Below are 18831 nucleotides of genomic sequence, written 5' to 3'. Positions count from 1 at the left end.
TAGAAGACTCCCTGTGGTCCTCTCCAGCTTCTGGCTCTTATAATCTTTGCATGTCCTCTACAGCAGTGATCTCTGATCCTCGGGATAAGTGTGATATAGATGTCTCATTTGTGACTGAGCAGACAACTGATTGGTGTTGTCCTGGGTACTTTGACCAGCTGTGAGTTTTTGTGTTAACATTAACTATCTTAAACAGTATTTATCCTATCTATGCAAGGCACTGCACAAAACCGTTTGTATACATTGACCATGTCCTGGTTAGCCCAGCTGTCAAATTTGCACAGGCTAAAGTCATCTTAGAGAAAGAGGCTCCACTGAAGAATTGCCAAAACCAGGATGGCAGATGGGAACTACTTGATTATTAACTGATATAGGAGGACTGTGCACACTGTAGAGGGGGGAGCCATTCTTACCCAGGTGGTTCGGGGCTGTGTAAGGAAGCTGTCAAGCCTAAACCAGCCAGGGAATGAGAAATGTGGTGAGATTATGTTTGTGCTTCAACAAATAAAGCTTGCTTGAAGATCAGAATGTGGAGCTAGCCAATAGTTAGCCATAGAGACCAGGCAGTGTGGTACATACCTTTAATCCCAGCACTCGGAAGACAGAGGCTGCTGGATTTCTGTGAGTTCAAGGCCACCCTGGGCTACATAAAATCAATCCAGACTAAAAGAGATTCAGAGTCAGGCAGTGGTGGCTCACACATTTAATCCTAGTACTTGAGAGTACCTGTTTAATTCTAGCACTAGGGAGAGAGAGACAGGAAAGGATTTGGCTGGACAGAAAGAGGAATATAAAGCTGGAAGAGGTAGGTGCTCACGGCATTCAGTCTGAGAATTCTGTCTGAGGATTTTTAGAGATAGGATCACCCATTCAGTCTGAGGATTCAGTAGAGGTAAGAACTATGTAAGAACTGCTGACTTCTCTGCTTCTCTGATCTTTCAGCATTTACCTCTATATCTGATTGGGGTTCTGATTACTAAAATCGATTAGAATTCAGACTACAGCAGGCAATATCCCTCCATGGTTATATGGTTTCTGATTTTCTTCTTTCCCTTTTGTGCTTTAAAAATTTTTCTAGCCGGGTGGTGTAGACACATGCCTTTAATCCCAGCACTCAAGAGGCAAAGGTAGGCAGATCTCTGAGAGTTTGAGGCCAGCCTGGTCTACAAGAGCTAATTCCAGGACAGGCTCCAAAGTTACAGAAAAACCCTGTCTTGAAAAAAAAACCAAACAATAATAACAACAACAATAACAACAAAGGCATTTAAAAGACAAGATCTCCTGAGTAAACTGGGAGTGTGGGAATCATGGGAGAGGGTAGAAGAGAAGTGGGGAGGAAGAAAGAGGAGAAGAGAAAAATATGTAGCTCAATAAAAGCAATAAAAAAATCATCATGAAAAAATTTCTAATGTGAGTGTTGCTGCTTATAATACAATAGTCCCACACTAGCTCAGAATGGTGTATAGTAAAGCTTTATTTATTATTTAGGGGTAGACTCACAGAAAAGGTGGTGATCAGCATTCCTCTGCATAAGTGGGGAACTGGGATCGAATCCAGCAGCCAAAAGGGGCCACACATGATTTTACATCTGTGTATATAATACATGTGACCATGCCCAAAGTGGACCAGTGTCTTAAAGGTCTTGGATGAAGAAGCTGTCACTTCATCTTCCCATTTTGTTTAAACATGTGAGCTATTATTTATAGACAATTTACACTGGTGTAGATTCTTGTATATTGATACAAATTCAAATTATATTTGTTATATTGAATATGCTCCTAGTTTTGTTTACAATATTTGTGTACCTATGCAAAGTTATTTTGTCATAGTGTATGCATGTATGTTTCTACCTCTGCTTAAGATATTTTGTATATTGATGCAATTTTAGTTTAGATTTATCATATTGCACTATACATTTCTAACTCTGATCAAGCTATTTATACACTGTTTACATTTTGAGGTCATTGTCCTCATTTGCTGTACAGTTGTTTAAAGACTGTTAATATTAATATTTTAATATAAAGCTTTAGTAGTTAAGCTAAATAGGTATTAAGAATTATAGGTCAATAGTCATCCATGTTTGTCATACTTATAGTTAGACTAATCAGGTTCTTTAGATACATAGAGATTGTATTCCACATCAATAAGTAATCTTCAACCACTTCAGAGAACTGTAGAATATGACATTTAAATAACTTCGAATTTTGTTAAAGTGAGACATGATTGCTCCTGACAGTACTGATCTATTCCTGAGGGAATGTTGGACACCAAAGGCACTCCACTTGGAGCTTGTTTTCTTCTTGGTAAAACTGGCCTTTAGGCAAACAATTGTCCCTGCCTTGACCACTGACAAAATGCATAGTGTCCAGACTGGACAAACAGGATACAAGCAAAAAGACTGCTAAACTTTGCCAAGGCCTGGTAATGTGGTTTTAAAATTTTCCTGCCTCTGAAAATGGTCTGTCAGTTACTCTAGGCCTCAGCCAAAGTTGATTGCCCCAACATTGCAAATAAGACTTTGGGAGATGGACCAGGTAGCTGGTTGTCTCTGTCATTTCTTGCACCTTTTGGCAGTTGCTTGACTGCATTTCCTGTTTACTCAAATAGTATTAGTCCCCTTCGCAGGTCTTTGATGGGTTTGAAGATTATTAGTTCCCTTCTCAGGTCTCTGATGGGTTTGAAGACTAGATAGTCATAGTTACCTTCCTCTCATGACTTAGTCAAGCATTTCTAAAACAAGAGTTTGACCCCTTAGGATACGATGATATTGAAACATTTAGCATATGTTTCTTGCTTGATGTTGTTCATGCTAGTTGTAATTCTAATTTTTATACTTGATATTTGTTTTTACTGTATATAGTTTTGCATTAGTCTTACAACTCTTTTATTTGGACAAAGAGGGTGCAGTGAGAACTCCTTTAGCCAATGACCTTTAAGTACTGTACCACTTTGGGCATGGTCACATGTACTATATATGCAGATGTAAAAACATGTGTGGCCCCTTTTGGATGCTGGATTCGGTCCCAGTTCCCCAACCATGCAGAGGACTGCTGATCACTGCCTTTTTTGTGAGTCTACCTCTAAATAATAAATAAAGCTTTACTATACTCCGTTCTGAGCTAGTGTGAGACTATTGTATTATAAGTAGCAACAAATGAGATCGTAAATTGATATTAAGACTCAGTTTTAAAAAGAAGAGATAATAGAAAATGGTTGAACTTGAAGCACTGAACATTTTGTTGTCTTGTCTATAAGAGTAGAGGTATGTTTTTATTGCCTCTTTTGTCTCTTGGGAACTGGTCAGACCTGGCTTACTTGTATTTCCTCTAGAAAAACTCTGTCTCTGCCCACAGCATCCCCCAACTATGTTATTATCATTAATATGCATGTATGAGCACAGGGTCATAGCAGTTGTGTGGAGGTCAGAGGGCAACTTTCTGGGGTCAGTTCTTTCCTTCTACTTATAGCTTCCAAAGATTAGACTCAGGTCCACAGATTCAATAACAAACTTGTTCATTTGCAGAGCCATTTCGCCAACTCTTGTCTAGGATGTGGTGGTTTGAAAGAAAATGACCCCCAAAGGGAGTGGTACTATTAGGAGGTGTTCTTTTGTTGGAGTGGGTATGGCTTTTTTGGAGGAAGTGTGTCATGGTGGAGGCAGGTTTTGAGGTTTCATATATGCTCAAGCCATGCCCAGTGTCTCAGTTAACTTCCTGTTGCCTTTGGATCAAGATGTAGAATTCTCCAGTACCATGGCTGTCTGTCTGCACACTGCTATACTCCCAGCCTCCATGTTTCCTACCATGATGATAATGACTAAGTTTCTGAAACTGTAAGGCACCATCTCAATTAAATATTTTTTTATAACACTTGCCATGGTCATGTCTCTCTACAGCCATGAAAACTCTAACTTTATATGTACTTACTTTAAATGAACTTTAAATGTTAAGCCCTTTAAATGAAATTACTAATACACAATAAAAACGCATATTACTAATTTTCCTGTAATTGCACAGCATTTCCAGTTTACTTGTCTTTACTTAGGAGCATTCCAGTCTATGCTCCAGGAAAGCTGCTGAGAGCTCGTCTGGAGATGGGTAGATGTATCCCTTCCTTCTCTGATTATAGGCACTGGGAGGGCTGGCAGAGGAGTGCACGGCACTACACAGGCCAATTGAATAAGCACTGATTGAGGGTGAGGACAATGAAGGCAGTAAATAGCACGCTGCAAAGAAAAGCTTCTAATGTTTGTGACCAGGTTCTACAGCTCTTCATATGCTAGAAATCACCAGCAGGTCCATGAGGTCAAGCCTTCTAGTACTTTCAGGACAGTTCACATGCTTTGGGAAGAACTGATTCTGATTACGATGGATTTGGTTCATGAATCCTGCTCACTAAAAATACGGGGAGACCAATAATGGGCAGGAAGACTAAGTGGGCTGATTCCTTTCCCTGGGAAGAAGCACAGTGCACGAGACCATGATTACTCTACTACTTAATAATTAATCCCATGCTTTTCTCTTGCTAGAACTTCTGGTGCAGTGCATAATTCATGAATACACTCTGCCAGCTATCTGCCTGCTGGTTAATCTTCCTTTGGTGTCATTTTAGCCATTTTTCCAAAGCCTCCAGTTCCCTTTTATAGGACTTCGCTTTTCAAGCCTTCAGATCTCCAAATCTCGGGGGCCTAATTGCATGTTCTGATCTTGTTCAACTTTAGTGATCATCAGTTTCTGCTTCCAGGCTCCAAGATGCTTCTTGTAGCCCATTATGGTGCAGATATTATCAACAAGTCAGTCACTCCTCTAAAATAACCACTATACTATGGAGACTCAGTAAAAAAAAATTCAAAGTGTCTATGAGAACCGGTCTTCTTGCCAACGAGCGTTCAAACGTGCCTCCAGAGAGCATCAGGCGATGGTGTGTGAGGATGGCACCCGCAGTGTGTGCCGAGTCTGGAGCATATGGAGACATAACCACCTTCCGAAGGCACCTGTGATGGGGAATTCATCGCTGGGATTCTTTGTTTTTCACTCCAGTTATTCTTGAACAGTTGAAAATGTGTTTATTATGTTTGAAGAGAAGCAATTTAGAGCACTCAAAGGAGCACAGTCCCGGAAATGGAGTTTACCCAACTGGACCTGCAGAGCAGCATTCTGTCCTTATACCTGAAGAACTGGGCCAGGAATCTCATGATACCATGTTATCCACTACTTCTCTTGTGTGCTGGCACCTGCCAATCATGCTCACTCTTCTCAGAATGGACAGATTCTTCTCACCCTCTCTGCCAACATTGTCCCTTGGGTGAGATCTCAGCACCTTTCATACTGTATAACCCATCCTCCTATTCATCCAAATCTTGCTTCTGATGTGTCCGGTGCCACCTTGAATTTCAGTCCGTTTACACCTGTAGTCACTATATCATGGACCCATCTAGGGATAGGACAGCCGTGGTGGGAAAGCGACCCGGCCAGCACCCATGTTCATAAAGCTGTACCATAGCATGGCCGTACCCTCCATTATGCATTCTCACCAGCTTAGTTTGAACCACAGTGTCATAGTCAAACAACCAAAATAGAGACTGAACCACAAAATCTATCTATTATTGCCTACTTTGTAAAAGTGACCTTGGCCTGACTTCGTAGTGTCTCTGAGCTGTAATCGCCTCTGTGCACCCCTCTCAGCTCCTATCTTTCCTACTTTGTCTCTACTTTTCAGTGACTAAAAAGTTTTAAGATCTCCAGTAACATAGTTTTGACAGATATTGTCTTGATGTTTTCTTTTGTTTCTGTATTGGTGGTTAAATCTAAAACTTCCAGGCCTACAAACAGCTGGAGAAGATGCTGCTACAATAAAGATTGGTTTGAAAGCTTTCTTTCCCCACTAGGACCGCAAGCACATCTCCAGTGTACCACAGATCATTGTAGGGCAGAAGACAACCTGGATATCTTTAGAGTTAGCTACTGTTCTTCCTTGTCCACTACCATTAACATAGGACATAAAAATCATTGATTTCCATCATTTTTTTATTAACTGAATTAAAAATACATTTGTTTATAGCATACTTTGCATACACTCCTTTCTGGGAGGCTGAACTCAGGGCACTATAAGGACAAACCACGGGAACAAAGGTATGGTCTGATGAAACATATACTCTTCTGCCAAGAGCCAGACAGTATAGAAGGCAATTCAAGATTTTTGTATTATTTTAAAAAGAAGTGTGTATGTGTGAGAGAGGTTATTATAGAGACAGGATGAGAAATCACAAATAAGAATGACAAGAATAATTTCTCTGAGTGGGTGACTTTTGAGAAAACTCAATGGGAAGAAGCCATCATTTCAAAACAGGAAAAGGCATTACACACCCAAAGTCCATGCACAGGCCTCAGGAATGGGGTCACACTGGCTGACCTAGAAACATAGAGACTTGTGTGAATGGTGAGAGTCAGGATATTATAAGATTCAGTGGGAACATCAGACAATTGCCAAATCTTGGCAAGGGGAGTGAGACTGTTCACTTCTACGTCTATTGGGAAATGGTACACCTTCAACTATGGGATGGATATTTAGAAAAGATGACCATGGCTGCTCTCAAGACATGGACTTGGCACTGGAGGGATGGATCAGTGGTTAAGGACACTAGCTACTCTTTCAGAGGACCTGGATAGATCTCCAGTACCTGCATGGTAGCTAACAACAGTTCATAAGTTCAAGAAGATCTGATTCTCATGGTACACCTTTGATGATGGGATGGATGTTTAGGAAAGGCTACCATGGCTGCTCTCATGTTCATGGACTTGGCACTGGAGAGATGGATCTTCTGACTTCTGGGGACACTGGGCACACAATCTGATGCCCAGACGTACATAAAGGTGGACAATCATACACATGAAATAAAATACGAATCATTTAAAAGGGAGAGAGAGAATGGACTAATGTGGCAGGAGCAGGAGGAGGTATAAGTTCAGAGGTCTGGATGAAATAAGTGTGGCCAGAGCTAGGTCATATTCCGAACATTCTAATTCTTGCTATTGCGTTGTAGGCATCATGGAAGAAAAGAATAGAGAGGGATCCTGGGTGGCTCATGGGAGAAAGGCAGTTCTGCTCACATCCTTAGGTGTTTAATTTGTTTGTGACTCAAGGACCTGTGTTGAGTCCTGAGGTTGGCACTACTAATTTTACGCAAATAGCAGTGAGGAAAACAAACTCACGTGATGTTGCTGATTGTAAAGCATTGTCTATGTACAAAATACTCAGTGTTTTGCTTTGTATAAAATACTTCCCTAGGGAGGGAGACTTGATTGGGGGAGGGGGGAAATAGGAGGCAGTGGCGGGGAAGAGACAGAAATCCTTAATAAATAAATAAATAATTTAAAAAAATTAAAAAAAATACTACCCTAGGTTCTTGGGCTAACTCCTCTAGATGATGAGAGAAGCCCAGCATTGCCCGGTAGTCAGTAGCAGAACAGGGTCTGAACTCAGGTGCAGTGATATTTTCTTTGTGTTTTAACAAATAAAGCTTGCCGGAAGAACAGAGTGCAGAGCTAAGCCATTAGAGGTCAGGGAATGGTGGAGCATAGCTCTAATTCCAGGATTTGTGAGAGAGAGGCAGAGGGATCTTTGTGAGTTCAAGGCCACCCCAGCCTACACATGATTAAATCTGTCTAAAAGAGAAACAGAGTTCACACAAAGGTGATCCCAGCACTTGGGATCCCACCTTTAATCCCAGCACTAGGGAGGTGGAGACAGGAGTGATATGGCTGGGCAGAGAGAGGAATATAAGATAAAAGGAAATGGGAGCTCAGTGCAGTCTGAGGTTTGGTGGAGACAGTTGCAGTCAGAGGAGACAGTCTGAGGACAGGACTGCCCATTTGGTCTGAGGACGTGGTAGAGGCAAAGTGTCTCTAGTGACTAACTGCTCTGCTTCTCCAGTCTCTCAAATTTCACCCCTTAAGATCTGTCTCCAGGACTTTGTTATTACGAACAATTAGAATTTGTGCTACACTCAGGCCAGTCCAGGTTTAAGATCAGAAAGTTGAATGTCCACGCTGCCCTGCCTGTCTGGCGTAACTTGATTTTACAGATCAACAGACCCATTCACACTTTATATAAGTTGGTTTTTGAAGAATGGTGTCCCATTCCCATTCACCCCAATGCTGTGATATAAGGAATAATGATTATTCTTTCTATTTTTTAAGATTAGAAAGTTGAAGCCTAGAGATTAAATGAGTCCCTCATGTAGCAGGTAGTAGAAAACTGGTCATGAGGTCTGTGGTCTCTGATACACAAACTCTGTCTATAGTAAACAGGTAAACTTGGTTTCATGATAGTTATTCTAAATGGTTAGATTAGGGATTACATTACACAATCCATCATTTTTAATAATTCATGGTTTTAATGATCTCTTTGGCCTCTAAATGTCTAATCACTTTGCTGAGCAGGCTAGGAATTTCCTACACGTACTTATTCTTTTACAGGAAGCCCAGAGAATTTTACCTATTTTCAAGACCTTCCTACAAACAACATTGGGCTGATGACAAACGCCAGTGTGGCAGCATTTGTCCACAATTCTTATTTATTCTTCGCTGGGCTTACAGTGACCTTCCCATCACAGACTCTAATAGCTGATTCAAATGGAACATGTGAATCAAAGGTTTTAACAGAATGAGAAAAAATGTGAATATGTTTGAAAGCTATGATTAGACAAATTTCATTCATTTATTTCATTTATTTAAATTAATTGCTCTGGTTTTTTCTATGTGCACATTGTGTGAGGGGATAAAGTTATTAAATATGTACATAAAAAGTTTGAAATAATTCAGACTATAATAGACTCATTGAGGGTTTTAGATACAAGTGAAATGATTAGAATTTTCATTTAGGATGATTTCGCAAAGGTGGTGGAAAAGAGGAGACATTGGATATGTGGAGACAGTTAAAGGGACCAGGGAGGTGGTTCAATGGTTAAGAGCTCTAGCTGTTTTTACTATAAGACCTGGGTTAGATTCCCGCACCCACAGGATGGCTTACAGTCACTTGCAGCTCCAGTTCTAGTGAATCAGATACTCTTCTGGCCCCAAAGGCAATGCATGCACAATATGCATGGGCAAAATACTCACACGAGGAAATTAGCAAGCAATCTATTTTCTTTTGTTAATCATGTAAAATACTCCCAGTGAAGTGTAATGTGGATTGAGTTACATGTAGCTATCACATTCCAGGGAACCGTGAGAAGATCAAAACCCGACATAGGCTTGCTAGGTTATTCTGGTAAATGTGTATACACACAAACACACTGACAACATCGCAGGAAGTTCTCAAATTCTTGTGATAAAGTATAAAGTGGCTAGCTAATCAATATAAGCAATTGAGATAATCTAGAAACTTCTGATATTTAATAAACATAATTTAAATATGTCTTATGAAATACTGGTGATTACACTTAATCTAGGGTAATTTAATTTGAAGACATCAAGTTATTAGGTAAATGGCATCAAATTTTCATTTCATTTGCATGTTTATGTGCTTTCAAAGTCCATGCTCCAATTTTGGGAGTGTGTGCATGTGAGTGCCTTTGTGTTAGAGGGAGGAAGTCCGAGGCTAGAGAATAGGCTTTAACTCAGTGTACTGCAGTTCATTGTCTTCCAGATTTCTTTCTGTCTCACCAAATGGTCTTGGCTCTAATAAGGTTGCGAGTTCCTTTATATCTAATAGAATTATGCTGGAGAACCTCCTTCAGCCAATGGTCTTTGAGAGGCTAGACCAGGTTGGGCTTGGCCTTGGGTACCAAAAAGGTGTGTGCTCATGTGCTTGCTCTCTTTCTCCTCTCTCACCTGGATGCTGGATTTGGTTCCTGCTATCATTCATGCAGAGGACTATGATCTGTGAGTCCCCACTAAATAAAGAATCCCTTATTATACTCAATTTTGAGTTAGTGTGAGATTATCTTATTCACGTTTCCTTGCAAGGTGTGGAATGGTTAGCCGTCTAAGATACTTTAAATAAGAACTTCAGAAAAGCCCTATTGATTACTCAGAAACTGTTTGCAATTATACCAGCCAGTAATCTTGAAACTTAACCATCATTTTAGTTTTACAGGATACCGTAGAAAAAAACATCGCCCCAGGTAATTCTAGAAGACAATAGCTCTTCTACCAACAAAGTTTGTCCTCAGGGTTAGGGACATCAATTAGGGGTTGATTATAACTGATATAGGGTTGGTGTTGGGGTGGAAATTTTGTAAGCTCAGAGATCTCACTTAAAAACAGGGAAAATTGAATGGGATAATAGGCAGATTAGTGTGAGTTTACACACACTAATAATAAAAATAATAGTGAGTAGTAGAGTGAATAATTGTGAGCTATTATTTAGACAATTTGTATTGATGTAGATTTTTGTATATTAATACAAATTCAAATTATATTTCTTATATTGAACATGCTATTTCTGTTTACAATATTTGTACACCTATGCAAACTTATTTTGTCATATTTTATGCATGCATGTTCATACCTCTGCTTAAGACATTTTGTATATTGATACGATTTTAGGATATATTTATCACATCATATTTCTAACTCTGATCAAGATATTTATACAATGTTTACATTTTGAGGTCATTGACCTCATTTGCTGCACAGTTGTTTAAAGATTGTTTAATGTTCTAATATGAAGTCTTAGTCTTGGAGCTGTATAGGTATTAAAAATTATAGGTCAATAGTCATCCAAGTTTGTTATACTTACAGTTAGACTAATCAGGTTCTTTAGATACATAGGGATTATATTTTGCATAAATAGGTAATTTTAAAATATTTCAAAGATCTGTAGAACATGGCATTTAAACAACTTAGAATTCTGTTTACGAGAGACACGAATGCTTCTGGCAGCACTGATCTATTCCTGAGAGAATGTTGAACACTAAAGACACTCCAGTTTAAGCTTGTTTTTTTTCTTAGCAAAACTGGCCTTTGGGCAAGGAACTGCCCATGCCTCAACCATTGACAAAATGTGTGGTGTCCAGACTGGACAAACAGGATACAAGAAAAAGACTGCCAAACCTTGCCAAAACAAGGTAAGATAGTTTTAATTTTTTTTTCTGACTCTGAAAATGATCTGTCAGTTACTCTAGGCCTTAGTCAAAGTTGGTTGCCCCAACGTTGCAAATGAGACTTTGGGTGATTGCCCAGGTATCCAGTTGCCTCTTTCATTTATTGCACATTTTAAAAGCTGCATATTTGTACTTCCTGCCTACTAAAGTAATATTATCTCCCTTTTCAGGTCTTGAATGGGGTTGAAGACTAAATAGTTGTAGTTACTTTCCTCCCATTACTTAGCCAAGGCATTTCTAATATAAGACTCCTTAGGATAGAATTAAAACATTTAGCATATGTTTCCTGCTTAATATTATTTATGCTGGTTGTAACTCTAATTTTTATACTTGATATCTGTTGTTATTGTATGTAGTTTTGATATCCGTTCTTATTGTATATAGTTTTGTATTGGGTTTGAAACTCTCTTATTTAGACCAAAGAGGGAGGTGATGGGGAACCTCCTTCAGTCAATGACTTTTGAGAGGCTTGACCCTGTTGGGTGTGGCCTTGGGTACCAAAATGTGTGGTGCACTCGTGCACTGGCTTTCTCTACTCTCTTGCATGGATGCTGGATTTGGTTCTTATTCCCTGTTCATGCAGATGACTGTGATCTGTGAGCTCCCCCTAAATAAAGAACCCCTCATTATACTCAATTCTGAGTTAGTGTGGAAATACCTTATTTGCGGTCTCCTACATAATTAATGTTGGTTACAGATAACAGAACAAAGAAAACTGAGACATTGTCTTAAATGAGGGTGTAAACAGGCATTGCTGGGAATACAGGCCATGGAACATGCTCCTCTTAAGCACTCTCTCACAGCCTTACTCACCTGCTGGGTTTACCAGGGCTTCAGACACTCCAAGCAGAACATACTGAGGAACCAGAGAGCCAAAGGCCAGTGAGGAAACAGAGAAACCTTTGCCTGAAGGAGACAGCTCCCAGGTGAGTTTTCTGTGTATTTCTAGGAAGCCGGCTATGACCACAGACAAGGCTGCACAACTGCTACCAGCAACTGCAGAGAAAGCAAAACAAAAAGAGGAAACATGCTAACAAGTCACAACCTTACTTATGCCTTTGGGGATGCTTCTGGAACATTCTTCTGATACTCAGAGAGCAGCAAACCTTGGGGCACAGCCACTCCAGGCTTAAGCTCCAAAGGGCTGAGTTCACTCCATTTTTCTCAGTTTACTCCTTACTGAGCTATAGCCAGAAGTTTCTAGTCTGCCCAGTCCTGAAGTCATTCAGTCCAAAATAAACACACAGAGATTTATATTAATTATAATCTGCCTGGCCTATTAGCCCAGGATTCTTATTAACTTACTCCTACAACTTAAATTAACCCATAACTCTTGTCTATGTTTAGCCATGTGGCTAGGTACCTTTTCTCAATGAGGCATTCTCATCTTGCTTCCTCTGTGACTGGTGACTACGTCTCTACCTTTCCTCTTCCCAGAATTCTCTTAGTTGAGTCACCCCAGCTATACTTCCTGTCTGCTACTGGCCAATCAGTGTTTCAGTAAACTAATATGCCTGACAAATCTTTACAGTGGACAAGAGGATAAAGAGCATTATCCCACAGCCCTGGGTCTTGTGCTTGTTGCTTAAGCTTATTGTCACTCTCTTGACATCTAAGTCCTGGCAATAAAGCTAAGATTCTAGAGAAGTTGTGAGATTTCAATAAAATACTGTCCTGTTAGCATCATAAAAGCTCCTGGTCACAAATAGTCTTGAGGATTATAGAAGATACTGCAATAGGTTTTAACTTTCACTCTCCACACACCAGTCTTTGTTAAAGGGAACTTCCCACCCCCTGTTTTGTATGGAACAAGGTCTCACACTATAGCCCAGGAGAACATCAAATTTGTGGAAATTCCTGCCTCAGTCTCCCCAATACAGAAGTACAGATAAATTTCAAAAGGTATATTTGACTGAAACTATGATTCAGGAAAAAAAATAAGACAAAACCATCTCTTTATGTAATTTAAATTACTGTTGTTAAATGATTTGAAGATAGGATCTTATCATTTTTATGATTTTTCTATGTTGTATTTCTGATCTCTGCAGCTAATAGAGAATTGAAGACTAGAAATCTTAAATAAGAAAGGACAAGAAAGGGTAGGGAGATGGCTTAGCATTTGCTGTGAAGGCAAAAGACCCAAGTTTAAATCCTCAGGATCCCCTTAAAACCAGAGGTAACAGATGATGGCCAGGCCCTGGGAGTTCACTGGCTGGCCAGACTAAAACCATGTTCTTCCAGTTCAGGGAGAGATCCTACCTCAATTCATTTTTCTTTACAGCTGAAGAATATTACAACTGTGTGTATAAACCATGTTTTCTTTATCTATTCATCAGTTGAAGACATCTAGGCAGTTTCTGTTTCGTGGCTCTTATGAACAGATGAATGAAGGACACAGCACAGAAACTTATGTCTGTAGAAGGGTACAGAATCCTTCTGGTGTATGACAAAGAGTGACATAGCTAGGTCATATGGGAGATCAAATTTAACTTCCTGAGGTTTCTTCATATCTATCTCCATAATGCTGCACCAATTGCGATAATTGGGTCTCTTTCCTCCACATCCACACGAGCATCTCTTGCCATTTTATTTTTAATTTTAGGGAGAGTCAGTTTTCTTCAGATCTGTAGCCCCAGAGGAGCAATCCACGCTCCAGTAGATTGTCCCACAATCTATATAAACATCACTAAGTGGACACTGCATTTGAACGAAAAAGCACATGAAGCTGAGGCTGAAAAGTGATCCAGGCTAGAGGAAGAGTTGAAGGGGAGTAAAACGGAAAGTGGATTTAATCAATACACATTATATGCATGCATGAAACTCTACATGAAATAAAGGTTGATAGATTAAGCCAGATTACACCTTCTTATGGCCTCCACATGCGCATGCAGCGGTATGTACACCATATGTACATACCACCATACATGCATGCATGCACTGCACACATGCATATTAACAGACCACACTGATATATACACCAGCACACATTTGTACATGCACCACACACATGCATATAACATACCACACTGGTGTGTACACCATTACACCTGTGTACATGCACCACATACATGCATGTAACATACCACACTGGTGTATACACCACTACACCTGTGTACATGCACCACACATTGCATATAACACACCACAACGGTGGATACATCACTACACATATGTACATGCACCACATACATGCATGTAACATACCACACTGGTGTATACACCACTACACCTGTGTACATGCACCACACATTGCATATAACACACCACACCGGTGTATATACCACTACACATGTAGATGCACCACACAATGCATGTAACATACCACACGAAAATTAAAAAAGATTTAAAGTAAACAATAAAGAGCAATTATAAAAGTGAATGAAAAAACAGAGAGATGAAGCGTGGAAGACAAAAGCAGGCAGCCATCCACATGGTGGGCAAGCTTTTCCTTTCCACTTTCAGTTATTGCCAGGAATGTTTAGGTTCTAACTACGGATTTTGTGTCAGTGTTTGATAGAATCCACTTGAAATTTAGAGATAGCTACATTTTCCTATCATGCATAACATTTTAAATAGTGTAAAGTTTTCCCTTAACAAGACCAGCAGTTTTCAGGACTGTCTTAGCTAAGTACAGAGGCCAGTGTGAGTCAGGTATCTACCTCAGGGGAGAAAAGGAAGGTGGACACATATGAGGACCCACTGAGAGTACCTGAATTAAGTGCAAAGATGTGGCAGATATTGATGCTCATATGAGTCCAGATGTCTGAGAACTTGGTGGAGACAGTAGCATAAATGAGATTCATAAGAAGACAGAGAAAAAGTTGATTTAGTTTTTAACAGACTTGGTGCCACAAAGGGGGTAAAATCAATAGAACTTCTCAGAAGACATTTAGAACATGTACTGCAACTCAGGAGACTATGTGAATCAAGAGAGGACTGCTCAGTTAAGTGTTGAAGGTCAGACAAAACTGGAAAAGGGTTGACCATGTAATCAATGCCCCCAACGATTATATCTGGAGTCTAAAATAAAACTATGAAAAGGACAGCAAACTGGGTGGAGGGGGCAGTTCCGAAAGGACAAAACAGACCCCAGTGACTCTAAAGTACCGGCAGGAGCTTTTGACTTGGAGACCCAAGAGTTTCAGATGGTAGTGACAGGATGAAGAGAAGTTGGAGAATCAGTTGAAATTTTGTATATGAGCTGTGGGATTCTCAAATCTCCAATTCTCATGTAAAGGAGAGATGAGCACCCTGTTCCTGCTCTTCCTATGAGGAGGGACTGGAGATAAATCTCCACGTTTAGATAAGGTGACCTCGGACTTGGGGAGGAAGCATAAGAGAGAAAAGTTGGGGTCTGAACAGCAAGCCCTCCCATCCGCACCTCACTACTAGCACTGGGGGTATCCTGAAAGCAAGGCATAGAAAGAGTTTTCTTTTGGTAGTGGAATGCCCCTACTACTCTTCATCTCTTGTCTTTGTTGGGGGGGGGGAATTCCACCATGAAATGACATTTGAAAAGTTTCATCTGTATACAGACATGCTATCCACAGCACCATATTCCTGTAGTTGACTTCATCCAGTCATGCTTTTCAGTTCTTGTCTAGATAAATGAGCAGGAGGAGGTCACCAGAAGTTTGAGAAGAACTGCCAGTATACAAGAGGAAAGCAAAGAGGAAGTAGAGATACTCTGCAGTTAATAACCTCAGCGATATGGGAGAAGTTATGGTATCCACAGTAAAGGAATGTGTTGCCATGAAAGAGAAACCAGATATGAAAGCTAATGGTCAAACTGTGGTAGACTCTTTGAAGGATTAAGTCAATGACATTTCCAAAAGACTAGATCAAAAACCAGAAAGAAAAAGAGGAATTCAAACAACAAAATTACTCACCAACCCAACCAGTAGCCAAATAAATGGCCAACTAACCAACCAACCAATTGCCTAACTCATCAGCTAATAAGAATCAATCAACTGATCAACCAACTGAACAGACAAAAATCTTAAGATCATAGACATTTGTAGAGAAAATTTTGAGACATTAACTAAATTGTTTTTGGAAAGTTCAACATCTGATCAGTAGAATTCAAAAATAAAATATAAAGAAAATGGAAGGGCATGTTTTTAAAAATAGACAACAGCCAGACATTATTCAGAGAGTGAGAGACATTGGGATATCAGTCCTTAACAGGATGCCTCCATCAATCCCTCCCTTCAGGGATCAGGGAACCCACGTGGAAGAGGAACCAGAAAGAATATATGACACAGAGCGTATGGGGGATACGAAGAAAACAAGACCCTCTAAATCAATATGATCAAAACTCACATAAACTCACAGAGACTGAGGCAGGAGGCACAGGGCCTGCCCAGGTCTGCACCATGTTCTCTATGAATTTATTATATTATGGCTTTCAGTTGAGTGTTCTTATGGGGTTCTTAAGTGTGTGAATGAGTGAATATTTGGTTCTTGAGCCATTTCTTGACTCTCTTCCTACTCTTTGTATGTCCTGTCCAATTTTTCTGTGATGGCTTTTGTTTTTTTCCTATCATACTTTATTTTGTTTTCTATTATCCCTTTGAAGCCTGTCTGTTTTCTAATGAGAGTCAAAAAGGGAGTAGATCCAGATGGAGGGGAGGTGGAGAGAAACTGGAGGGAGTAGAGGACAGGGAATCATAATCAGGATATATTATGTAAGAGAAAAAAATCTATTTCCAATAAGAAGCAAAAAAGAAGATATAATAGAAGTTTTTTTTTCAGAATTAAAAGAATTTATCCAGATCAACTACACAATGGTTGAAAAATTAAGATGCAAGAACATACGGGTTTTAAACATCTTAGAAAAGCCTTCCTTGTCTGGAAGCCAAGTCATAAAAGCAGGAATGAGTGTCAAGTTGATTTCTTAGGATTTCTCATTGTAATTTGCATCCCAAAGGCATAGCTTAGTGATAAAACATTCACTTAGTGTGTGAGGTTCTGGTTCAACCCCATCACAGAGAGGTACCTAATTTATAACTGGACTTCTAGGAGTGAGTTCTGAGATGCCTTTCATGTTACGTAACTCAGACAAAGACTACACACACTTTGAGTATTGACATCACTTGGTGTATGCCCATCCCACCCCATCTCATCTGACTTCTCCTCCTCTCAGAGGCCAAGCAGGGGTTGTTAGTGCTTGAATGGAAGAACATCAAGTGATGGTTAGGAGGTTTACAGTCTCTCTGAGACAGTTTATAGTGTGCCTGCCAATTTGTTAGACTAGGGTCTGTGGTTCGGGTTTTTGATAAATGGCCAGTGTAATATATACAGTTCCTGAGGGTCAAAGGAAAAAGAAAAAGAAAAAAAAAGCAAATATATGTGTAACAATAAGAATTTTTTTTACAAGTTTTAATGATTCACATTCAAAATAACAATCTGTGTGGGAGTTGTGTGATTTCACTTAGCTGGGGTTCAAAGGTAACATTTATTATGATCAAAAACTCAAACATTCAACTGTGCGAGCATCTCTGTTTACATGTTCCTAGACATATCTGGGACAAGATTTGGTCCAGAGCTATTGTGAGTATTGTCTTTAGTAATCAGTTTGATGTTTGCCTTTTAATTTTATTTTTGGCTTGATAACAATTTTAGCTTTGTTCTGGGCCCCTGCTACTGTTCTACATACCTGCATGGAATATTAGACAGTCATCTTTGTCCCTCTTCTGTGCTTGACATTTCTCTGTGTGACCATCTGGCACTGTTGTCACTGAGAGCTTGTTAGCTATGGGGATTCTCAGGCACACCAACAACAGAATAAGAACCCGCACTGAAACTATGTCCTCAGATGGTTCCTATCCATGTTAAACTCTGGGATGCTCTGCGTTGTCATTGAATATTCAACCTGATCTAGCTCCATCCAGCCAAAGGTTCCTGCAACTCCATCTAGCTCAATACCGAGGGTCCTCTCCACACAAATTCGGACAAAGCACATGTTTAGTCAGAGGTCCTCTTACCTCTTATTCTGCTGAAACAAAACAGCTGCAAATGTTCTCTTGAGGAGAACAAAGGTTTATTTTCTCAGTTCTACGGGTTGGGAAGTCAAGATCAGGGCTCAGAAACTTCACTTGCTTGGTGCAGGCTGACATTTGGTCTGTGCTGGTGCCTTGGATGTAACATCTTCGAAAAAGGATGAATGCTATGACCTCACAGAACGGCGTCAGAGCACAACAAGAATACACTTCCATCTGGCCCTTTTTTATAAGCATGAATGGAATCCATTCATGGCTAGGTGACCTCTTGCAGTCCAAACATCTCACTCCTGGGGGAATAAGTTTCAATGTGACTTCCAGAGAGGATGAGACCATTCACAGGTATAACATGTGTTACTTAGATGATCCAGGACAGAGTTCATTGTATAAAAAGGATCTAAATGCCTGTGTTTGCTGCTGAAAACTTACGCCAGTGAAACAGATTCTAATCTAAATTTAATCTACTTCCTTAAAAAAATTTAACTGAGGTGAGATCACGGTATACCCAAGGCAGAGAGCCATTGATTAGAATGCACAGATTCTAAAGTTCCTGTAGATCTGTAGTTACAAGATTGAGCACAATGGCTCCAGAGGAGATATCAAATAATATATGCTTTAATATTGGCTCTGTGACTGCAGACAGGCCTGTAAGAGTCTCGAAGCTCTCATAATTTATATTATTATCCTACCATGTAATACTTTTCAAAATTAGAGCGCAATGAA

General features: G+C 39.9%; 1 protein-coding gene across 1 annotated transcript in view; it reads right to left on the bottom strand.

Moving 5' to 3' along the window:
- Slc15a5 (solute carrier family 15 member 5) overlaps positions 1–18831 on the bottom strand; it is a 114280-nt gene that overhangs the window by 44175 nt on the left and 51274 nt on the right. Inside the window, exon 6 of the mRNA XM_075981924.1 lies at positions 11921–12103. Coding sequence (XP_075838039.1) covers positions 11921–12103 — 183 coding nt within the window. The remainder of the gene's footprint in view (positions 1–11920; positions 12104–18831) is intronic.

Source organism: Microtus pennsylvanicus, chromosome 8 (genome assembly GCF_037038515.1).
Source record: "Microtus pennsylvanicus isolate mMicPen1 chromosome 8, mMicPen1.hap1, whole genome shotgun sequence".
NCBI lineage: Eukaryota > Metazoa > Chordata > Mammalia > Rodentia > Cricetidae > Microtus > Microtus pennsylvanicus.
The sequence above is the reverse complement of the archived record's forward strand: the minus strand, read 5'-3'. Positions and strand labels throughout refer to the sequence as shown.